General features: G+C 41.0%; 1 protein-coding gene across 1 annotated transcript in view; it reads right to left on the reverse strand.

The window, feature by feature from the left end:
- ERBB4 (erb-b2 receptor tyrosine kinase 4) overlaps window positions 1–26013 on the reverse strand; it is a gene marked incomplete at both ends in the record, with an annotated part of 599510 nt that overhangs the window by 131038 nt on the left and 442459 nt on the right. Inside the window, 4 exons of the mRNA XM_080632110.1 lie at window positions 8272–8346; window positions 15301–15455; window positions 16981–17074; window positions 18959–19091. Coding sequence (XP_080488236.1) covers window positions 8272–8346; window positions 15301–15455; window positions 16981–17074; window positions 18959–19091 — 457 coding nt within the window. The remainder of the gene's footprint in view (window positions 1–8271; window positions 8347–15300; window positions 15456–16980; window positions 17075–18958; window positions 19092–26013) is intronic.

Below are 26013 nucleotides of genomic sequence, written 5' to 3' on the forward strand. Positions count from 1 at the left end.
AGGTAAGATCTGAAAGAGTTTCTCCTCTCTTGTAGCGAAGGGCAGTCTGAAAACTTAGAATTCTAACTGCTAACCAACAAGGATAAGCCAGCATAACAGAAGCCTTGAGGAAAGTCATGTGGAACTCTTACTTTATGCCTCACCAAAGCTGAAAGAAACTAAAGCCCAGTTTGTCTGTGTCTGACTCTGTACTAGGAATCAAAATTCAAATGAGGAACTCTGGGTCCTGATCTTATAGCATGAGCCAAGAGCTGACTGTAGGTGGAAACTATCATCTATCTCACGCACAAAAGTGCTATGTCACACACTGTAAACGACTCACGGAACCAGCGAAATCCTCTGGCCTGAGTATCCCTACAACACAGCCTACGGCTTGGCTCAGACTCATCATGCTTGCAAGAGAAAGTTCCAGTCTTGATTTTACAAGTCTAGTGCTGCAGAAAGGAACATCAGCAGGAAAAATCATTCCAGGCATTAATAATCCTCATTAGATATTGCACTCGCATTTTGTGGCTTTGCATGTGTCTTCCCTCAGATTTGACCCGTTTCACTAGCTCACACAGAATCCTCCTGTTCAGTCTGCTAGACCAGTACCATCTTTAAGCAAACTTTTGTTCCTTATCTATCTACTTTTAGATGACAGTCAGGCTCCACACTTTAAGCTTCAGCCAAAATAAGCTTTAGCTGTTTGAGGTCTCAAACTTTTTCACTACAAGGCACAATGTGCAGAGCTTTAATTATTGCTCTTCCCTAAAGCCTGTTTAACATATGGTCCTGAGGAAACAGTCTTTCTGAAGATACAGGGTCTACATTCTTGTCCACCTCTACTACCATTACAATGAGGTAGAGAAGAGGCAAAATACCTCTATTTTACAGAAAAGAGATGCAAAGTAAGCTGAACTAACAGAGAGAGGGCATTGAATGGGAAATGAGTTTAGTATTACACCCCCTTTCTCACTACAATTTGAATGTAGTCATTTGAAAGCCTTCATACAAAAAGCCCAAAGGCACAGAAAATTTACATGACATTTTCCTACCCTGTTACTTCACTTTACAGCGTGACACGAAAAAATTATAGTAAGATAAAGTAATTTGGTCTGATGGCTCAATTTACTAATACTGTACTCCTGCATGGTTTCTGCTATTAGTGGCAATGCTTCCACCTTTGGTAACTGCTGCAGTACAACTTCCTATATGTGGCACCAAAGGACTTCAGACCTATAGCTTGTTTTACAAATTTACCCTTGTGCTTGCAGGCTACACACTGGTAAAACTGGACCCTGTCTTATCAAATTCAAAGCTGGTATTTCAATTTCTGCAAAAAAACAAATGAAAAGACCCCCTGTGAACTGTATTATCAGCAGTAAGAAGTTATCTGCTCTTTTTAATCTAATGCTGGTAGAACTGTTCCAAATTAACTGATAAGTAGAACACACACTTTTGTGTGTAAAACAAAAAAGGTGATGGCAATTGCAGAGTTCAAGTACAAATTCTCATCAGCATCAAGTCATTCCAGCAAATTTTTAACTGGTGTTAAATAGGCAATGGAAAAGTATGCATGAGGGAATATGCTTGCAAGATCACTTCCTAGAGATCAGAAAAGAAGAAATCTATCCCAACCCCAAATGTGGTCAATTACATGGCTTGACATACTAACTTTGATCTAAAGAGATCTCATTAAGCAGGTTTGACTGCATGCACACAACACAAGCACACCACTACCTGTGTACTGTTCTAAAGAACCCCAACCAAGAACTTCCCATTTTGTGCAAGAATTGCAGCTCCTTTATTATCTGACATGTCACGGTGGGTAAGCCAGAACACAGAGAATTAAGTCTTGGCTCGACTCATATACATTTGTCACGCCCACTGTCTACATACAAAAGAGTGACAAATCCTGCATTAACACAGGTAGACTGAAGTAAGGCTGCAAGCTTTAGTTCTGATTTACTGTATGTTAAATATTAATGAATTATTAAGGAATCATTCACTGAGGTTTAAACAACACTACTTCTTACATATTTCTAAAGCTCTGCTAATGTATTTTTAATAACAGATAATTAATTTATAACAACATTAAATCTAAAGTAAATCCTCATTTCAAGCCATAAAAGAAACCCATTGGAGAGTGATGAGATATATACTGTTGCTCTATAATAAGGTCACTTCTTCATCTTATTTCTGCATGATATACCACTTGCGTAGCTAAACCAGTACAGACACACAACGCAAAGCTTATAAAGCCTGATGAGCAATAAAAGCAGTGATCTCTGCAATAGGGCTCTGTGTTGCTTTCCATTCTAATAGTCCATTTTCAAACTGCATTTCCTAATGCTTCTTGTCCTTCAGCAGTGACCTACCACATCTGGCTTAATCACTTATTTTTTCTGCTCATTGTTACAGCACAAATAATTTACTCAGTTTTCTGAACAAATAGTTTTCTTATTCTAAACGTATCTGAAAATCTATTTTGCAATTCCAGTGCTTGGTAAATATGGTGTTTAGTACATGCTGTATATTTTCCATGACATGTTTCCTAACACTGAGAAGCTTGCTGTTCAAGTGGGTCTGAACTCTATGCATACAGCTCATCAAGTTGGACCTTATACTCAAGCCACAGAGAGGCAGGACTTCATCAACACTTGGCATGAAGTTCTGGATGACAGAGATACTACGAAATTCATGATAAGCCAACCAAATGCAGGAAGTCCCTGCACCTTTTCTGCAAGAAACCTGCTCGCCTGCTTTGTGAGACTGGGTGCTAATGTCTTTTCAGAGCTCAGTGGCTGAAAAAGGCACAGGGTTGGGATGTAATGAATGAGACAGTAACGACTGCCACACCTATATCCACAAGAAGACATGCATTTCTCTGTTTCATAAGCACCATTGCACGATCATGAGCCTTAACCCATCAAACTCTGCTGAGAAACTGGTCTATAAGTATCAACAATCTCAATATACTGCAGGAGTATTTTGCTCATATTTCACTCTTTGTGTAACAAACTACTAGAAAAAACCAGATTTCTGGCCTTATTCTATCCTTTGCACACTCAACAAGATCCGCCAACTACTGAAGCCACAAACCAGATTTTAAAAAGCTCTTGCATGTCAACTGCTTCTAATTCTTTCAGTCTTCCAACCTTAACAGTTTATTTCTCTTTATACCAGCAGAATCTACCAAGTCCTTCCATACTATGAGACCACACCAGCCAGCCCTGCTGAGTAAAGCAGATGAAGTGGAAACCCTCAGAGATCCCACACAAATCTTTCCGAACAGAAGTTTTAATACAATGAGAACTTTTTTATTTGTGGCCAGATCTGTACAGCAGAAAAGAAGGAAAACCTTATCTAGTCCCTTTCCTAAGGAGACCCGTCTCACTAAGAGGGAGTTGTGAAAAGTGGGAGAGACCAAGAAATCACTGCAATTACGACTCTAAGTGTATTCTTCCTAAAGCTCCAGGCAGTGAAACGCTGTGACAACAAAAGCGCCCACAGCAAAGGTCTGTTTGAGAACCAGTTCAGAAGCAGCAAGTTCTCACATAGAACAGGAATTTTTCTATCAGCATGCCCTAAACAGATGAAGTGTAAGCTCTATCCAGCCCACAGAGGCAGGATCAGAAACTGCCTGGTTTTCTAGTCTTAATTAAAATAAACCTCTTTCTTCCACTGCTCAGTTCTAATACAGCATCAGAAAGCTCCATATTGTGTTGCTAAAGAGTTGCATCTTTTACCAATCAAGTAACGTAGCTTAGTTTAGACTTAGATCCTATTTTTCCTCTTACTTTATAGAGAGATTCTCTTCTTCTTCCCCTCCAGAATGACCATAATTGTATCTATAAAAATACAGAGCATATGGAACACTTTCCTCCAAGCAATAGAACAGAGTGCCATAAAAGCAATGAACATAAGCAGTTTATTAGAGGTGGTTTCCCTTCCCCATCATCCACTCAGAGCTGCTGTGAAATTCTATTGAAGTCATACTGTGCAAGGGTACAAAACAGCTATGAAAGAATTTGCCTGCATTACATAGGGTTTACTGTTAATTAGCTCTTGTACACACACGCAGTACATAAAGACTGCTTTTTTTTTGTTTAGGAAGTGATGATGTGTTAAGAGGATGTCCTTTGTTGATATAAAGCTCACATCCGGATTGTAATTTGAGTTAACATCTACACGTCATTTTATGTACCCACTTGACAATGCTGGTCCTGGCTAATTAGTTTCTGTTAGTTAAAAGGGAAATGCGAATGACATTTTCTTAGGGCATAAAGAGAGAGACATCGGCTTACTCAGACTAACGACATCAAGGTGCTAGTTCTTTCCTGTCATATCCACCACATGCTTCTGATCACATCGTCAGATTTGCAATCTCTCACGCACCGGAAAACGGAACCTTCACTCCTCCTTTGATGATCTCTTCTCTCTTAGTATTAAGCTGAATGAATCACAGGAAGGATGAACACATCTAAAATCCGTATTTGAAGTGAAAACTTTGTCTACAGCCTTCCTTCAAGAACCGAGTTAGCCAAACTTTTCTGGTGGACTTGGAAGTAGGGGAGTATGGAAGAGCCAGCCTTTCATGACTGTTCAGACTCATTTTCTTAATGAACAGCAGAGTATTACTTATACTGGTTTTCAATCTCCCTTTCAGGCAATGCTTATCCAAACCCTTGAAGCAGGCATACTCCTCTTTTTGCCCTCTGTTCCAGAGCTAGCAGGTATGCTATTCCATGTGAAGAAGCCACCATCTACAACTGCCAGAACAAGGAGTGTCATTCTAGTAAGGGATGAGAAAGGAGGACAACTAATTCCTTTGGGCACCCTGGGAAATTCAAGCTACCATCTGCTTTTCATCTTTGCTTTAGTGAGTTCTAGGAAATTTTGATGAAGAAAGGGGAACCCAAAGGGAAGTCTTAAAGTAACAATCTAGTACCTATTCCTCTGACCCCCAAAAGGCAGAGAACAACAGGAATTGCTATGAGCAGCTAGAAAGCTGCAACACAAGGCTCTCGTTTCCTCTCTCTTCCCTGAGCTGAGATTCTCAGCACAGCAGGGAAGGAAGGAGACAGAAAGGACAACAAAGAAGCAGAAACATTAGTTACATGCCACCTTGCATGGGGCATTCTCTGCTGGCAAGGCCTGTCCCATTCCTTCTGGCCTCTGTGTCATCTGAGCAGCCTGAAGAGGTCAGCCAGAAAACCTGCTCAGCAAACTGACTCCGTGATTCAAATGAATTACAACCAGACAACACTGCGATAGGGGCGATACACATTAAACATGGTATAAATACAGAGTATGTCACAAATGTGAGGAAAGGCTTTTCCTGCCATATCATTTCAACCACAGTAAATCAAAAGCTACAATAACAATAAGCAGAATTTGCAACTAACCAGCAGCAGGACAGGCACTCGTTTCTCCTGTGCTTTCTACACCTTTACAGTTTGAACTTTTCCTGGCAGTTAGGAACACAGTGAAAGCCTTTGTGAACATAAGCCCTACACATCAAAAATAAATGTGGGTCCTCACACAGAAACAACAGAGGCACATGAGATCCAGCAAGTAACCTAACAGTCACTTGATGAAATCTATCAAGTAGTCTAGAGGAAAAGGGATAAAACAGCCTTTATTCATGGCACTGAGCTGGAAATAGGAAAAGGGTTTCCTGCACCCTTTTGGACCCTACTGAAGCTACAGGCTTTAAAACCCCCAAATACCTATGCAGAAAGACATACAATACCAGAAGTGAGGAATTTTTTTTCCTACAAAATATAAGGGACCAAACATAAGCAGAAAAGCTGGAGTTTCTCCGGTCACCTGGAAAACAAGCCATGTGATGCACATCTGATTCATCTTTATTAAACACGACAGTAAGAATCCCTTTGCTATTCTACCACACTCTTACAAAAGCCCTCAAGTCAATGGACCATGGCAAAACCAATTTGCAAACTGCAAAACTGGAAAGAAAAGCCCCACTGGTATGAAAATGGAAAGAGGTGAAGATGAGAAATATCTTGTTTCTAGTTAGAGCCCTGCTCTCCCTTCCAGCTGCCTAAACAGCAGAAAACCCAGCCCTTCAACTCACTGCTAGTTCACATCAGTGGAAGAAATTCAAGTCAAGGGATAAAGGTAAACCTGACTGTTAATTACTTAAAGGTCTGTAAGTCTAGGGAGGGCACGCAGTTGTTAAAGGGACATGAAGAAGGTTCTATCTAAAGTGAAACATATCCATTTTTGATTTACACCCCTAACTAATAAAAGCATCACTTTGCCAGTGCAGTTTTGGCCATTTTTAGCCCAAACAAAATGAAGCATTTTCAGACACACAAAAAAGGAATTTAAAAGCACATAATCTAATAAACATAAAGGTATGAAATTTCCTTCTTTGGCTTAAAAATGACAGAATACACATATATACTGATATTTAAACATAGTGCAGTAATTCTCCTAAAATAAATTCAGGAACAAAACAAAATAAAATCCATCACATGTAAAGGAAACATGTGAGGCTCTTCCTCCTCTGACTGCATGGAGCTGGAAATCATTCACTTGAGCAGAGTAAAACAATGGCTTTAATTTCCATCCCCCTTAATAATTTGCTTTAGAACCTTGACAGTGAATTCAAGGAGACCAACCGCACCATTTACACAACATAAAATACCAAATAGGCATTGCCTGCTAACATGTGGCCTAAACCTGGCACCCCACTAGACAACACTTTATGTTGTGCCACCGTGTTTGAGGTTCCACTCCTTTAATTCCACTTTTAAATACATGACCCAATCACATCCAGTGTGATTAACAGGAGTCTTCCCATCAAATTCAGAGGGTATCTGGCAGTACCTCCAGAGGCTTTACTCCTACCTGAACATTTTCCATGCAAAGGTTTGGAGTTATACTACTTGAATTCAGTGAACAAGGTCTGGCTTTTGGGCTAACAGAGGAAGCTAGAGCAAGCAGCGTGGCATGCTGTAAGAGAGTTACACTACACCCAGCGAGCTGTCTTCCTAGTATAAAGCCCTTCATGTTCCCTCAAAAATAGATTAAAAATCCAGCTGATGAAACACTTGTTTTTAAATTGGGTACTAAAACAAAGAACTGCAGCATGGCCTTTGTTCTCTGTCGCTTCGTAAGCCCCTCGAACTTAGAATACTACATGTTCTGTATTTGTGCTTTGAAGGAAGCACAAATGGAGACCTTGAAAAAGGATTGCTTATTTTGGGCAGCCCAGTTTGGATGAGTACATTCACAGAAGTATCCCAAACTCAATCTCAAATCTCAGACCAGAAATATTAAACCAACATACTGAAATATTCAAAACCTCATTGGGTCCATGAATTAAGTCAGAACTGATACTGATTTACTATACTGATTAATACAAATACACCATTTGATAGCATTTATAAAGTATTGGTTTTCAAGCCTAAACATTTTTTCCGTCAGCAGTTAGAAACAGGAATATTCACATTAGGCACACAACTAGGAAGGAAAAGCACCTCAAAAATCTTTCTTTTAAAGACAAGGAAAACAACCAAAGTAAAATCCTTAATGAAATGAAGTTGATTGAAATGATCTATTTTTCATTCAGTCTTAGCTCAGGCCAATAATCCCAAAGCCTGGAAGTCATACTAACCAGTTTGAATTTGAACATCAACTGAATGGCAATAAGGGCTTTCATGGAAAAGAATGCAGAGTGTAACTGCAATGTTTTGGGAGTTTTCCTACATTTGTTTTGATCATCATTGCTGAAAAATAAACCTGATGCAAGGTTAGGATTTCTCTTTTTCCTAAAGAGAAGAAGAAAAAACCCCAAACCAACCCAATCAAATAACAGTGTTGTGTGAGTTAAGGAGGAAATTAAGTTTTGCCGAAACATTTACTTTTTCCCAGAGAAGTATGGAATGAAAAGCTTCATTTGCTTTTAAGCGCTGCCTTAAAGAAAAAAAATGAATAAAAAGGGAAAACAGTGAATTCCAATTTAGCCAGTTTTCACCATGTTTACTTTGAGTAAAATTGCATCAAGAAACATGTGTGTCTGCAGAAAATGCCAGAATTAAATCCTTAATGATTTCACCTAAAAAAGGCATTTTCTAATCAGCCTGAACAATTAAGATATTGAATTGGCTTTTCAAATGGAAAAGTAAATTTGGATGTTCATAGCTCACTTCAGGACGAATTATATTCTCCCTGTCATTTGTGTTTCTGAACAAACTGGATAGTATAACATTCCTGTGGTAACCCTGTGTGCAAAAATGGAGAAGTGGTGGATGTTACCTAGCATGTTGTGGTAAAGTGGACTGTCGTGTCCATGGATAGTAAATGCAGTCATGACTAGCGGGACCTCTACACCTGCAGGCAATTACAGAACAAAAGACGTCATTTGCCATTCACAAGGACATGCACATGCATTTGCCCTTGTCCACACGTGGAAGATGGAAGACACACAGGGAACGATCACTCAGCAAGTACCTATCCATCAGGCCGATGCAGTCCTCAAGACGTGGCCCGATGCACCTGCAGCAAATCCAAATTGAAAATAGGGAGAGAAAGAGAGAAATCGGTTATTTACAGATCCCAGCAGCAGGAATCCCCTCTTTGTGACAAAATCTTAATTGTAATTCTCAAGAGAAACCCAAGTCACCACAAAATTATAGCTTGTGATAAAAACAAGCTTGCAATGGGAACTCTAATAGCAACAGCACTCCAAGGTTGGACCTATCTTGGCTCAAAGGCAGGTTTCACCTGCATACGTGGGAGTCGTGACAATAGAGCTGCTTTTTCTGGATGTTGTCTGAATCATCAAACCGGTGATTACTGCACACAAGCTGCTCATTTGCAAGACGAGACCCCTCAGGAGCACAACACAAAACTTTCTTGCTTTCTGTAACTGATGCAATTGTTCATTCTGTTCTAAGCTCCCAGTTCAGGCAACTCGAGTAATATTTTGGAAGCTGATGGTACTTGCATTAGGGAAACCCAAGGATGAACATCCAACAGCAAAAATCAGAGCAAAACAGTACCTGCTGATGCAGGCATTTTATTCTGCTTTCCTTAGGTGCTGCCAAAAGTCCTCCACGTCCAAAAATCAGCAAGTGCTCATCAAACAAAATGCAGGGAATCACTCTATGCAGCACCAACTAAAGCATAACCATAGGGAAAGATACTGCAAAACACAGCTATGTGAGGATTTTCCTTGCCCTCATGACACACAGTACCTGAAGTGGTGCCCTATGTCCTCTGTGTACAAATAGCAAGGCAATTACATATTTACACAGCACTGTCAGGATTCTCAAAGACTTAAAGTTAAGCTTTCAGGGGTTAAGACAACATGATACCCTTGTGTTGAATGTCCAGCTTGTGCATCTGCAGCCATGGAGTGTACTGAGCTCTTTGCATTTTAAGGAAATGAAACCACTTATTTATCTCTTTAAAGATCCCAGGGCCATTTTATTAACAGGCTCTTTGGTTTGAAGTCCATTATAAGAGCAGGTGATCCGAAGCTTTGGTAGGCTGAAACTCACTTCTGTTGAGGCAGTTAAAATTGAAGGTATGATCCCCAACTCCTTTAAAGTCCTCTGTTTTTTAGTTTGGCTTTCATAGAGGCATATGCACGTCAAAAATCTGAAAGAGTTCAAATATGCTCTCATGGGATCTTCTTTCCACTTCACCATCACTTGCCACTCATCAGTTTTTGCTGCTTTTAAATTAGCTGTTGCTCTGCCATTGTAAAATAAATTCAATTAATTCAATTTCCCCTTACCTGCCCATCAGGGAGAGTGGAATGATAGAACCTTACCTCTTGTTTGTTTACTTGAATTCTTATTTTGACATAAAAACTGTGACATGCAAACACATATTGGAAGGATTTCCTCAATAATGGTTTCCTTCAGCAAATGTGCAGACATAAAAAGGACTCATTAAATACCCAGGTGGCCAGGTAATGCATAAATGGAAAGGGAAGATTTAACTGCAGTTCAAAAACTTCATAGAGAAAACTCCTGCCGGGTGTTTTCTGAAATGTGAGCTGTCCTTGGCTTCAGGACTTCAGAGTTCAGGACTGTCTGAATGCTAACCAGCCTCAAATGCATCCAGCACGTCTTCCTTTCATGGCATTCTCAGCAATTTGCAGATAACCAGTTCAGTAATGAAGGAGGCTGGAAAAAAGTTGTTCAGATCTTCCATTTCCTAACACGTCAAGAAAAGCTGAGCTCTGACTCTTGCTATAAATAAAAAGAAGGCCCTCTTCAAATTAGAGGTCTGAGAGCCCATTACTACTAGTTCAGACAAGCGGCAGACCAACATAAAGAACTTACTGTCTTGGAGTCATTTCGCATCTGTACATTTATTTTGTCTGGCTTTTGGAGAATAGGACTTGGATCCAAGGAGAGAGTGCTGTTTGCACCTCACCCACTCCAAGATGAAATACCACTGATTTTTATTTAAACCTGTCATCTTCTTCAGTGGATTTCCCAGCCCCAAACAGAAAACTCCATCCAGGTGCAACTTCCATTATTCCAAGTCATGTTGAACAGTTTCCTACTCTCTGGCTGTCCTGATTACATGCTGTAATGTACAATGCTCAGTATAACACTGAGCAATGGCAATAGCTGTTAGGAAGTTATTTTGCACCATCAAGTCATCCGTTATTTTTCCTCTGGAAGTAACTTCCTTGGTTTCAGGCTTTTTGACAAAAATCACATACAACACTGGTACTCCATATACCCCCCAGGGTTCCTTTTTCTGCTTGGATTCTGGATGATACTTTCACTTCCAAGTTTGCTCTGTAAAATGAACTCGTTAACTAATACATGTCAATTTGCTAATGATATATTCAGTACCATACAACAGTCCAATACAGCTTATACAAAATCATTACACTTGGAGCTCATCCTGGCTTTACAGATAATCATCCCCTGAAAGAAAATGACAAGATAGTATTAAAAACTATAATAGCAAATGTTTTCTCCTGCAACAATCCTTTTCTCCTCTATCACAAATCTTGTCTTTCAGCAATTTTCATTAGGATTGAAAGGCAGGGTCTGAACTGTTCACGGATGTGGAGCAGTGAAGCCATTTGCAGTCAGATGAAGTCTCAAAAATCTTTGTCATTAGAAACAATCACAGAATGGTTTGGGTTGGAAGGCACCTTAAAACTCATCCAGTTCCAACCTCCTGCCATGGGGCAAAGACATCTTCCACTACAGCAGGTTACTCAAAGCAACCAGACTGCACAACTTCTCAAATATGACGGATAGTCGCTTAGCCACTTCATCCACCAATTCCCTCAGGACCCATTGACACATCTCATCAGCTCCCATGGACTTGTGCACCTTTAGGCTTCTTAGATGGTCTCAAACCTGATCTTCTACAGTGGGTGCTTCTTCATTTCCTCAGTCCCCACCATTGCCTTCTGCAACTGGGGTAGTGTGGCTGGAGCTCTTGTTGGTCAAGACAGAGGCAAGAAAGTCACAGAGTATCTCAGCCTTCTCCATGTCCTGGGTAATCAGGTCTCCTGTTTCCTTACGGAGAGGATCCACATTTTCCCTTATCTTCCTTTTATCCCAAATGTACCTATAGAAGGTTTTTTTCTTGTTGCCCTTGATGTCTCTGGCCAGATTAAATTCTATCAGGGCTTTAGCTTTCCTGACCTGATCCCTGGCTGCTCAGACAATTTCTCTTTATTCCTCCCAGGCTACCTGTCCTTGCTTCCACCTTCTGTAGGCTTCCTTTTTGTGTTGGACTTTGTCCAGGAGCTCCTTGTTCATCCTTGCAAGCCTCCTGACGTTCCTGCCTGACTTCCTCTTCATTGGGATGCGTCACTACTGAGCTTGGAGGAGGTGATTCTTGATTATTAGCCAGCTTTCTTGGGCCCCTCTTCCATCCAGGGCTTTATTTATCCCATGGTACTGTACCAATCAGATCCCTCATGAGGCCAAATCTGCTCTCCTGAAGTCCAGGGTAGCAAACTTCCTGCGCACCCTCCTCACTGCCCCTAAGGATCATAAACTCCACCATTTCAAACAAAACTGATGATACAATGGCATAAGCAGATTAACTCTGATCAGAAACCCTTAGTTCTGGTGATGACCAGTCATGCAACTATTGCTATGAATAGCCAACTGAAAACCAGGCGGTTATTTAGCTAACAGGAAGGGTATTCTGACAGTGACAATAAGAAAGTTGAACTGGGGCAGGAGATTGGGGAACATTTTGCACCAACAAAAGAGTAACAGTTTCTTATTCAGAATTTATTGTCATTAAATTTGTGCTGTTTTATCCTATGAAATTCATAATGCCTTCCTAAAAATACACCTAACACTTAGGGGCAAGACAGTACTTCTGCCTTCAAATCCCTTCTGGACCACGCACATAAGGTTCCCCTGATTTCTTTGGTCTTGGCTTCGAAGGAAAATAAAGTTTTGATGAAGAGTAATACACGTCTTCCAAAAAGCTTTGTGAGAAAATGACTTTCTATGAGGAGGAGAGGTGTCCAGTGAGAACTCCCACTTGTGTCGAATGCTATTATATAATTAGCATTTTATTTCTGTGAAAGTGCTCCATTCTGGCTCGCTCTGCAACAAGAGGTGCCAAGTGCTGTCTGACTCTTGAATTAAACGGGATAGCTGTCCCACATGCCCCAGATCTGCTCCAAACTGGCTTCAAGTAGCTGATGTTTAGCATGGGGATGTAAGGCCAAGAGCATGGTTACTTCCAAGGAAGTCACTCCTTGATGGTTCTCCTAGTGAATGCAAGATCACTAACAGGGCTGGATAATTACACACCTATTAACAGAAGCAGCCATTATCATTGAATAAGGGAGGAGAATGGTCTAGGGCGTAAAGCAATCATCTGCAAGAACCATGATGAAATTATGGTAAGATGCTCCCAGGAAACAGAGGGATGGCACAGACATCTTCCCTGGTGACAACAACAGGTAGGAGTGACTAGGAACAACATATGGGAACAACCCATTCTAGCAAGCAGTCAGATTCAAAGACAGCAGCACTGCAGGAATGAGATAATACCACACTAGGAGCACTGCTCTGCAGCAGCTCAACACTTTTTGATGATTATCCAAGCTGTACTGAGAGGGCATCAGTTTTATTCCAGCAACTGATCTGACAGAGAGGAGAAAAGACATGCTAGATAAAGTAGAATTACAGTTTCTCTGTACCATTCAGTCATGAGCCAAATATCAAGATATGTTCCCTCCACAATCTATCTCACTGAACAATCCTGACTGAGGGGAATTTAAATACTAATTTCTAAAGGAAGGGTATGAAACTAGAGAATTCTGTATTGAAGGAGAAAAGGAGCAAGAGTTTGCCTTCTCTCTGTGGGCACATTCAGCCCCTGACAACATTGGCGAGAAGATGGACAACCCATAAGCCCCAGACATCTTGGGTAGTCATTAATGTCATCACATACCAGAAAGTCTTTAGGAACACTAGAAAAAAATACCCAAGTGTACCCAGACTTGGGGGGTAGTGGGGTATTGTTTTTATGAGGGATAACTAAATACCTAAGAATAGATGCAGTAACTCTTTAATAAGAGCATGAGGATTTCCATGAGGAATACTGTTTTACTCATGGCAAAGGGATAGCTCCTCACCGAGGAGATAACCACACCTCTTCCTACATAACCTGGGTGTGAAACCTCTGGCCCTTTCACTAGTGGCGGTTTATCAGTTCTCTAGGGATTGACACACAATGCTAAATGAGACATTCTTTTACCTTACCAGCTGCAGAAAATAAGAAGGAATAACTGCAAGTTCAAAGCTTACATGCCAACAAAGGAACACTGCGTCACCAAGGGTTGCCAATGAATACCTGCTACAACTGCCTAATGCCTTTCCTGTTTGTTTATGAACTAGAACATCAGATTTTAATCACAAGACATAAAAGTCTTCCTTCTTGATACTGTTCTATCTAGGGAGATAAAAGCAAGTAACACTTGCAAACTACTGATGCCTATGAAGAAGTGGAAAGGCATGGAAAACATTCTGCTCTGTTTCCGGACTAGGAGAAACAGTTGTGACATGAAGATTAGTAACACTTAGACCTCTCCAAAAGAGAGGAGGGAATTAGAAGTAGTATTGCATCCTTGTCTTCTGAGAGGCCAGCAGAGCTGCAAGGCACTTCTTAAGTAGGGTGGACAGTAAATCTATCATACATTGCTGGGCTTGTCAGACTGGATCAGAATTGGCACTTACATCATTTATTAAAGCCAGAACCAGAGCTCCTGAAGTGAGCTCATCTTTTCATACTGTTTCTTTTTACTCTCCTTTTCCACGGTAGCAGCATTTTTCTTATTGCATAACTGATTTAAAGGGTCTGAGAGGAAGACAAATCTGAAACAGATCCTGGCTGTGTCTTTGCGATCTCACTTTCATTTCCCTAATGGCTCTATTGTAATTAGATTTGCAAAACCAGCAAAAGGTCTCATTTTGAATGGCAACAGCTGTTGACATCAAGATTACATTGAATAATTTACTGGTTTAATTTTAGCTGCTAAACAATAACAGCCTCTTGCTGAAGATTATTTCACTGTCTGAAGTTTGCTCTTCTTTCCCCTGGCTGCCTTTCCCTTCCTATGTTCTGTATGCTGGACAGACACCACCAACCATCTCATCAAAAAAAACCCCAACATTTAACTTGTGTGGCCCATAGAAAACAATAGTTGCGCATGTGACTACTATTATTTTGTGGCATAGATCCGTAACTTTGGCTCAGATATATGAGCTGTATATTTCCAAATGTAACAAGTGATTTAAGGCACTTAGACAGCACTTGAGAAGTTGATGCTCAGAACCAGACTCCTGTATGAAGCCTGGTTTCAGACAAACCCTTTGCATCAGTCCCCATATGAGAGAAAGAGCATTAACACTTTCATCTCACAGTAGTGCTGCCAGGTTAGTTCACCAAAAGCAAGGAGCAGAGTTAAAAATTCTGTCAACAAGTGAATACTAAAAATAAAGTCATTTTACAGGCCTACACTGAAGTGTCACTGGCAGCATTTGCTACAAACCTGTGATAGGTAGAAGGAGAGCTAAGAGCACTGCTGTGAAAAGCTGTTTTCTGTGGTTTTCAGAAGGGGTTTAAGCCTTTTTCCTGTTAAACTGCTGGACATTCATGACTAGAACCCAAAAATCACGAGATCCCTGAAAAATCGAAGGTCACACTACTGCTGCACACACTGTTTTCAGGAGTGGGGCAAGTGCTTTACCCACACAAACTGTATGTAAATAATCATGTGCTATAAACAGTAAATAAGATGGCTCACTTGACAGAATTGGCACTTACCCTTGGGTGCAGTTTGGATGGCACGGATGGCACTCACGATCCTCATCAGCATATTTGAAAATGAAGCTGTTGGCCCCCTGTAAGCCATCAGGACATTTTTCCACACAATTTGGACCATCCTTAAAATGGAAACACTTTGTGCAGTGGTCAGGTCCCTGGAGATGTGGAAGAAAGAAATGCAGTACATTCAAGTTCCTCTGTCTCTTCCTGCTACATTAGAATTTGCAAGTCCTCAGCTGGCGGCACACTCAGCAATAACTGTTAATAGCACTTATTTATAGAATCATAGAATAGTTACAGTTGGAAAGTATAACCTTAAAGATCATCTAGTTCCAAACCCTCTGCTGTGGGCAGGGATGCCTCCCACTAGACCCTGTCGCCCAAGGCTCTGTTCAACCTGGCCTTGAACACTGCCAGGGATGGAGCATTTACCACTTCAATCAGGCAACCTTGTTGCAGTGCCTCATTACCCTCACAGGGAAGAACTTCTGCCTTATCTCCAACCTTGAACTTCCCCCTGTTTCAATTTGAACCCATCACCCCTTGTCCTATCACTACAGTTCCTGATGAGAAGTCCCTCTCCAGCATCCTTGCAGCCCCCTTCAGACACTGGAAGCTGCTCTGAGGTCTCCATGCAGCTTCTCTTCTCCAGGCTGAACAGCCCCAACTTTCTCAGCCTGTCTCCATACAGGAGGTGCTCCAGCCCCTGCTCATCCTCATGTCCTCCTCTGGACTTGCTCCAGCAACTCCATGTCCTTATGTTGAGGACACGAGAACTGTACACAGTACTCCAAGTGAGGTCTCACAAGAGCAGAATAGAGTGGCAGGATCACCTCTTCTGACCTGCTGGTCACGTTTCTTTTGATGCAGCCCAGGATACGGCTGGCTTTCTGGGCTGTGAGTGCACACTGAAGCCAGTTCATGTTCTGATTCTCATTAACCAACACCCCCAAGTCCATCTCTGCAGGGCTGCTCTGAATCTCTTCTCTGCCTAGCCTGTAGCTGTGCCAGGGATTGCCCTGACCCAGGTGTAGGACCTTCCACTTGGCTTTGCTGAACTTCATGAGGTTAGCATTGGCCACCTCTCAAGCGTGTCCTAGGTCACTCTGGATGGCAAACAAGCACTGAACAATCTGTAGTGTTCATTTAGGATGCATGAAAAAAATTGCCTATTTAAACAACCGAAAAGGCTAACCTAAGTTTGAAAGAAACAAACCCCTAAACATATTGTTCAAGTTAACCCAGAAATTGAGACAAAATTCCATACTTTTCATGGGGAAATAGAAAAAAAAGGAAACAGAAACTGCAGAGCTGCGGTAGAACAGGACAGAGCTGAGTATAAAGAATCATAGCAGTGATAAAGAGGGCACTCAAATCACAGCTGCATGCTAGCTCTCATCTAAAAACAAAGTCTGTCTGTACCACTAAGGCATTAAAACAACCCAGGAAAGAAAAGGAAAACTTTTTAAACATTTTCTAAAGGGGGCTGATCCAAGCAAGTTTATTCCCAGCACCAATTTAACATGAGCAGAATTCTGTCCCTACATGCAGAGATTGCATATTTTCTGCTTTTGTTAACATTAATTTTCAATAGCTGCTTTAAAGTCTGTAAGCAGAAAATGCCTGTGCTTCAGCACTCTTTAACTAGCCAGCCCGTAACATACCAAGGTTTGTTCTTACCGGCCCGTAGCACGTGATCATGTTTTCTTCCATCTTTTCGCACTGGGGATCACATTCCACACAGACAGAACCATTTGCAAATTCCCGAAATTCCCTAGGAAAATATTTTGCATGCGAGTCAGGAGAGAACAGAGGTGAGGCTGAAACTGGGATGGAAACTGAGACAAAATGGCTGCTCTTCAGCAAGTGGAAATCACTTCAGCTGTGTGCAGGTGAGCAGACTGCACAGCTGAGATCAATTCTGTTAATGACATTATGCTGCTTTGCACCAGCTGAAAACCTCACCCACAGGCAGGTGAAGCAGAAGGCATCTTGTTTACCAGTATAAAATTATAGTAGGGTTTCGCCCTCTTAAGAAACAAGGACATCATTGATAGGGCAAAGTAACTAATTTCTGGATTTTTATCTATGGAATTGTCACTCCTGCTCAGGTTCAGGAAGCCACTTGTTACATGTGAGACACTACTATCAGGCAGGAAAGGACTAGAAAGAACACTGATTCATAGTGCTGCTCTTGTTTTATTCAGGTTTCTACAAATGCTCTCTTTTTAAAGCCCATTGTCTAAAAGCCTTGTAACTTATTCAACAACAATTCCAGATTGAGGTCTGAATCTAAAAAACCTCAAAACAAATCCTTTTGCTCCACTAGAAACTATCATCTTTTTATTAACCACTTACAAGGGGTGGCAAAGTAGTGATCGTAGGTGGGATTTCTTCCTTCAAACGCCAGGTATCTCATTTTGGCTGCCAGTTACCCCTCACAAAAAAACCCTCCAGCACCCTCTCAACACAATACATCCCTCTTCTAGGCTGGGATAAATTAACATGTGAGCAGGTTGTTTTTTCTCCCACTAACCACAGCATCGCATTAACCAGTTAAAATATTGGTACTAACCAGTTGAAGATGTGCTGCACACTCACATTAGTGGGCTCCAGTAACATCCAGGTAAGGGTGAAGGCCTCTGTGCTTAGTTTATGGATGCTCCTTTAGAGCCATTAGGTTCTATTGCAACAATACAGCACAGAAAAACCCCACTCCACTATTGCAAGTGATCACACCCTTCCCTGGTTTCTTTTGCATGCATTCTCCAGATCGAAGAGCTTAGGAAGTTTTTCATGTTATGTGGCAGTTCATTTAATACTCTTTCCTTAACAGTTACACAAGTTGGCATCCAGTGCAGAAAAAGAAAGAGAACAAAACCACGTAGTGACCTTATTTTCAAAAAACAGTTTGAGTTGAAAAAAATAATTCATATCATTTAGGTTTTTTATCCTGACTTTAGAAGAGGTGCTGGGGACCTTGCTATGCTGTTAGACAAGGACTGAAATTCCACCTGCTCCCCTCCACAGCCTAATTATGAATTTCTGCTGCTGCAGCTAATATAAAGCAGTTCAGCTCTATTTTGTCTGTCATGAGGCCGATTCCTCATTCCTACATACTGGCTGTACCATATGTAGGAATTCCCCCACCTATCCTCCAGAAAAGATGGTGCACATGCATGAGCAGCAGAGGGAAAGGAGGGGAGAACTCATGTTGGTTTAATATTTAGAGTTGTGTGTACACACGTTATGAAAATAGAGTGAGTGTTTCTACTTTGGGGTCCTCATTTAGAGAGTTTCTCTATCAAATGCCTAGATCTAACTCATCTGAAAGGACATAAGTGCATGTGTTTTGGAACAGGACTGTCTATTCAAGTAGGGCTAAATGGTGGGGGCTTTTTTTGTGTAAGTCTTCACCTAAATCAAAGTGTTCACACCATCAGCAATGCAAAAGGTGCAACAAACTTGATGCTGCATGAAAATTTTAGCAGAATACTAAGTAAAACCTTCTACACAAGTTCGGATTTGGAAATCTTTAAAACTTATCCCATAATATATGTCACTCAAAATCAAATTTTAAACCAAAATAACTTACTTATTGAAGTCCTGAACAATGTAATCAGCAACTTGAAGGCAAAGTGCAAGGGAAGTATCTTACCCATCATACAGGTTACAGGAGTCTATGCAGGTCCTGCCCCTGATGAAGCGCTTGCAGGAGAGACACTGGTCTGGGCCTGGCCCCCAACAGCCATCACTTGAGCATAACTCATTACACACCATTCCATCAGCAGCTGCAGAGAAAGAGGATACTGTCATTAACTTACACAGTCCTCTGAAATCCAAAGGAAACCATTGCATTCAGCATTCTGCCATACTCAGAGAAGTACATGGAATGTTCAGATTTCCCAGAAACAGAGTAGGGAGAAAGCACAAAACTGTCATGATACCACCACAGAAACACACTGTGCACTCACAGTTTGAATTCTATCACTTCTGGTCTGCTCCTTTCAGAAAAGATTTAGTAGAATGAGAAAAAGGTTTAAGAGAGGGCTGCAAGGATGAGCTTCTATACCGGGAATAAACAAATAAGTAGCCTTAGGTATGGGTGAGAAAAGAACATGATAGAGGTTTATAAAATTGTGAATAACAGGAAGGTATGTAAGCATGAAACAACTGTTCATTGCTTCTTCCAAGTCCCTCAGGGGCATTCAAAACAACAGGAACCCAACAGGGTTCAAAACTGAGAGTTTTCATCACAGAAAATATAGCTTAAGCTGCAGAATTCCCTGACACATGATAAATGCCAAAAATCTAAAGGATTTGAAAAATCAATTGTCCAAATCCACTGAAGGGCTATGAACCTAAAACATAAACCACTACCTCTGAATTGAAGGACTCCCTAAAATAACACTTACGGATGCTGGGGAAAAAAGCTGAAAGTAAGTCACCATTAACTGTGATTTCTAATTGTTTATTGTAAAAGCACCTGAAGTGCCATACAACCTTTATTATAAACCCCCAAATAAATCATGAACAAAGGGGGAAAGGGAAAGGTTGTTTCAAACAGTGTAACTAATCCTGTATTTTACATCAATCCTCCTCTGCATAAAGATCTAGATGACTGTGACAGATGAAGAAAATGACCAAAGAGCAAAAGGAAACACAGGTAAATCTCCCCAGCATCTGAGCAAAATCTAGCTGTGCACTGTCAGTCAAACCCTGGCATGTGAAACTGCCGATCTCTTCATCTGAGTTCACTCTTGCACAATGGAATGTTTTATGCAGATGGATTACATACTAGACTTGAGCAGATGAAAACCAGCAAAGATCTGAAATACGAGATATGGCAAATACATAAACATTTGTTTGCTTTTGGAGACAGCTTGAGGGAAGTGTCAAATAAGAAATTAATAGTAGGTTTGCTGGTAGAATTCTACCATCACCACCAATGCTTCAGCAACAAAGATGTCCAGTTGGGAACAAACACATGCACCTGAACAATTAAAGATCACACTATGTTTTATTACCTGAGAAGCACAAAGCCCTTCTAAATCACAAGAGTCAGTAGAAAGATGCTTTCTACTCTTCACCTCATGTTTGAAAACTGGTTATTCTGTGCTGTGGTGTGTATAATGTCTCACATTTGACCACTGATTGTCTGTCAGAGTAGCTTACTGCCAGGAGAGCACGCTGCTTCATACGGCACCTCACTCCTTAACCACTTTTCATCATGCAGCATAAGCCCCACCTTTCTTATCTATATAGCATGCCCAGTTTATATATCCTCTTCTACTTCCAACAAGGCAATTCCTGGACCTCCTTTTGCCTGTTGACATGCAGGAAGCTCATGTCACACTGGCAGGGTGCTTTCCTTTCATATACATGACCTTATTAGTGTATATAAATATATAAAGGGGGAGTGTCACGAGGATGGAGCCAGGCTCTTCTCAATGGCAAACAATGATAAGACAAGGGGTAATGGGTATAAACTGGAACACAAGAGGTTCCACTTAAACTTGAGAAGAAACTTCTTCTCAGTGAGGGTGACAGAACATTGGAACAGGCTGCCCAGGTGTGGAGTCTCCTTCTCTGGAGACATTCAAAACCCGCCTGGACACATTCCTGTGTAACCTTATCTAGGTGTTCCTGCTCTGGCAGGGGGATTGGACTAGATGATCTTTTGAGGTCCCTTCCAATCTCTAACATACTGTGATACTGTGATACATGAGATGTCCTGCCCCATCACCCTGCTTTCTGACCACTGAATTTATTAGAAAGCACTTAGAAAAAACCATGCAGCACTTGTATGCATGGCTCCTCTCTCCTAGCCTATGAAGTCAGCAGGTGAGAAGAATGAAGCTTCTTCCATGTTTCCTTTCTTCTTGCAACAGGACATTTTGCTTTATTGAGATTGAACATGGCAGATCCTCACCTACTTGTTTGGTTTTCTGCCTAGAACAGTTCCAGAATTCAGTGCCAAAAAAGGATATTTCACCTTTACACCTGTACAAGCAGCGCAGAAGCCAACCAAAGATTTCATGTCCTCCAGTCCTTGCAGACAAAGTGATCCAAGAACCAGACATTTGCCAGCAGGGTTGCTAGTTGTACATGGCTCTACTGTACAACACGTGTAATTCAGCAGGTAGAGGGGCACTATCTTATTCAATACTATACTGCAAATAATCTTGGACATGAAAAGCCTGCACACTCATGTTTTATCAAGGCAGGAATGCTTGAATACATACATATATATTACACTCATTTTCTTAATGACAACATCCAGGTGGTGTTCAGAAGTATCTTTTTGATTCTTCTTTTGCCTCAAAGCTCAAATCAGGTATAGCCAAACATGACACAATTAAATGTAGGAGTAACTCCAGGTGATCATTTAATTTCCTTTTAAGTGTATTAATTATCACAGATTCCAGCACAGCAAGAGAACCTGAGCTATTTAGCATGCAATTTCACAGAGCTGTCTCCTCTTCCCCTGAGCTCTGCTGTACATCAGGAGTCATTCTACTGCAGTCAAAGGAGCCACACTACACAAAGTCAGTATGAGCAGAGACCAAAAATCCAGCTTTTCATCATTGTCCTAACCTTAACTTCTTTTAAACAACGTTTTTAGAAGAACTAATAGATGCCAGTAGTTCCACTGTGCTGCCACTGACTGAACTTCACAGAAATCAATGGAATCAGGCAAAAGCTTTGCATTACCAAATGCTACGCATGTAGCTCACACAGTTCCTTTTTGCACGTACTTTTAGACATTTCATGTGCATCTCAGTCTCCTGCTGGCTCTGTGCAGTACAGTTCAGGAAGTGCATTGACTTGGTATTAAAGGCTGGTTTGGCCTATTTCATGTACAATACCTATAGAAGGAGCCAGGAAGAAGTTCTGGATGATACAGCTCCGTATTTTAGGGGAACCCTAGCTATGCCTTAGGATACAGAGTACACTTGAGGGCTCCTTCAGTCTTCCAATCTCCCTTGATCTCACCTAATCACATTGGTGACCTTGACTGACTAGAAAAATCCATGAATCCTGCCTCATGCTGCCTCCCACAGGGACAGTTGGGATTAACAGACACTCAGCAAATGAAAACCAGCAAAAAAACGCAACCCCCAAAGCTACCACAGTTCCCTGTAAGCAAGCATTTTCTATGAACTGCTTTCTTTTCTAGTAGTCAGTGACTCAATTCGAGTACATGGCACGCAATAAACAAACCCACCCTGCTTTGGAGATTGCTTTTTTGGAGATCTCAGTTTCAGTCTTAAAAGTATTAGCAATCCCTCTGATTTTGTTTTACACACTCTTGCCATTGAAAGGCAGTTTTCTATTTGCTTTCTCACCTTTTTTGTAACTTGAACCTGTGCTTTTCTTACTAGCGATTTCCTTTCTTTTCGCTGTTCTTAGCTGTCAGAGTACTCTGGGATCAGAATTCATTTACACACGCAGACACATAATAATGTTGCTGTGAAATATCCCTTCAAATAGCAAGTGATGCTATTACAAGGTAGCTCAGAAAATACAGTGGGTAACCTTATGCAAATACAGAGCTTTTCAGTACAGAAAATCAGGATTACCCTACTGAAATCTGGCCAACGCAGCACCTGTAGTCTATGAAAAAAGCAATTAAACACCATCCCCCCCCCCATTTCCTTCTGCTTATTTCTAAGTCATAGAAATGTTTTTATAAATGAAACTTGGCAAGAAGCAAGTGGGGTTTTTTGACAACTGATAAACACCCATTACGCTTGTCTGTCTTCCTCCTCTTTAATTATAGGGCTGGCTGAAGAAATGTTTCAATTTTGAACATGTTATTTAGCATTTCCATGGGTTGAGAATGTTCTGAAGCTCCAGCTTATCACACGGCCATATGTAGAATGAAAGAACAATAATGCTTTTGACAGGACCTAATTCCCATTGGGAGTTTTAGAACAAGTGTTCATTCTTTATTAATGGGGTCACACAGGTTAGAAGCAGAAAAGTTCCATGTTTTTCCCCAACCTAGACAGAACACAAGAAAACTTGCTATCTAAAAAAGGAAGAATTATTGTTATTTGCCTATAGACTTATGGGCCTGTTCCAAAGCTCTGGGAACTCTAGGAAAAAGCATCTGCAGGCTTCAGTTAGCATCATGCCAGGTGAGGAATGGAATCATTCATACAAGTGGTTAATTGGTGGCTAAAGTAACAAAATTCATAACAATCACATTTATGGCAACCTTTGCCTAGAAAGGTTTCCCTGTACATTGCATTTGTCACTAAAGGTATTACTTAAATAACTTGGTATAAAAGAAGATGATTTTTTTGCTACATTTCTTTTGTGTGCGCTCATATTGAACATGAGTCACCTCTGACTGTTCCATAAAAATAACACATGCTGGGAAAAAAAGGCAGATTCTTCCCTTCAGTACGGAGCAACAGTAAAATCTACCTACTAGAGCATATGATGTAGCAAATAACTTCACAGTCATTCTTTCCGCATTAGTAATATTCATAACAAACTAACTTTAACATTACAGTTTATAGTAGTAGACAAAAATCTGCATTAGATGAGAGCTTCATGCACTGCATTTTAGACAAATGCTCTCCAATTGATTTCCACTTGACTGCCCATGGCAGGGGGATTGGAACTGGATGATCTTAAGGTCCTTTCCAACCCAAACCATTCTATAATTCTATGATTTATCAGTTTGAAGATCATAGAACCACAGACTGGTTTGGGTTGGAAGGAACCTTAAAGCTCATTCAGTTCCAACTCCCTGCCATGGGCAGGGACACCTTCCACTAGAGCAGGTGCTGGAAGATTTAGAGAAAACCCTCCCAAATTCCTGTCTGTTGTCCTTTTCTGAAAATCAAAGATGTTTCAGAGGATGCTGGACAAATGCATCTGGCCCTAAGGTACAGTTCACCCTTCCTCCACATAACTGGGAGCATTTTAGTTAGACATCTAACCTGCAGCAGAACCCATTTAACCCCAGAATGGTGCTAACTGGCAGGCAGAGTTGAAGCAGCAGGATAGCTCTTCGCATCTAATGTTGGCTCTCAAAAGGCTATAAAATATTAATCCATTCACACAGATGTGCATAGAGAGAGAAAACCACCGTTCCCCAGGAGGATTCAGGAAGTCAAGTGTCTAAGACACTGCCTTCTGATGGGAGTGACTTGGCCACTAGCCTACGTCCATTACATACAGTCCATTTAATGAACACAGGTTAGAGTCCATTTTTAAAGCTAGTTCCTTGGTACTGCAGTGTACACTGTGACTTCTTTAAAATGAAATTAATGAGATCTGTTTTCCTCAGGAAGATCCCCTTGGTGTTAAATTTCATGAGATATCTTTAGGAGGTTTTTCCCTTCCTGGAAAAATAATGAGCCTCCATTCTAACAAACCCTCCATAAGCTAAAAGTCAAACTTTACATTTCCCCTTTGTGTGCAAATGTAGTGACAAGACACGCAGTGCAATAGGATGATGTGACAGCACATCCAAGTTTCCAATTGCCCTGGAAGCCCCTGTTTCAGCAGTTGTGGCTGCTTCAAAGGGACTCAAACTTGTGATCACAGGAAAGGGCAAAGAGGTCTTTGACAAAGGAGTCCTGACAACTAATACGGGAGTATCTTCCAAACTACCACGTTTAGCTATGTCCCCAAGCTCTCAAAACCAACGAAACAAATGGGATACTATTCCACGAAGGAAAAAGCACATTATGAAGCTCCCCATTGAGTAGTTTTCCATTGTCTTCTATCATACTGTAAGCTGCAGACAGTTTGAAGCAAAGTGGAAGCTTTACTGTATGAGCCATGAGTCCTATGTTCAACTTTATTTCTGCCTATTTTATTTTTATACTAAATCTCTAGGATTGCAGTGAGCTGGTTGTTTTTCCATCCAATGATGATCATTATCATACAGCTATAGCCAACGTGCTGTTAGAAAACATCGAAGAGCACCAAGAGCAAGATTTTCTCCCAGAGTCAGCAAGTTTTGATATGGTAGAGACAAAACCTCTGGAAGGTCCACAGGTTCACGTATCTCCCAGCAAGATGGGACCATGAGGATCTCGGAATATAACCACAGAGACTCTTGCACAGTCATCTAGACCTTGTGCTTTTTCAGACAGATTCTGTTCTGTCAGTCCAAGAAATTCCTTACATGAAATCTCAAAGGGCTAATTCTTCCTGTCATGACATACAAAATACGCTTGTTACTGGACTGCTAGCACAGAACTAGGTTCCTCCTCACACCTTGATCCTATTGAACTCCAACCTCACCGCAGAGGAAAGCAGCTAGCAATCCACTCTCCCTGGGCAGATGTAATTCTCTTTCTTGGCAACACCTCCATTTGCCAAATAATATACCATTTTACATACATTTTACTTTCTATGTGGGGGCAGAAAAAAGAGACTGCAAGTCATCCACAAAAGCTCTAGCTTTCAAGATTGAAGGCACTAGTTGTTCACGGGAAGTCAGGATCTTTCCTCCAAGTTTCAAAGGAGCTGATGGTGCCAGAAATTGCATACTGACTCCTTGCAAGGCTGATCTTATCTAATGTTCAAATAAGATTCATGCTCAGAACTCAAAGCAAAGAAAAAGCCTTAAGACAGAACAAATGAAAAACAAGAGAACAGTAGCCATTAAGATGATACAAAGCTCATGGATGTTGAGAAACTGGGGCTAGTTCAGAACCAGATGGAGTTGGGAGTGTAGACAAC

Source organism: Psittacula echo (assembly GCF_963264785.1).
Source record: "Psittacula echo genome assembly, chromosome: 20".
Lineage (NCBI taxonomy): Eukaryota > Metazoa > Chordata > Aves > Psittaciformes > Psittacidae > Psittacula > Psittacula echo.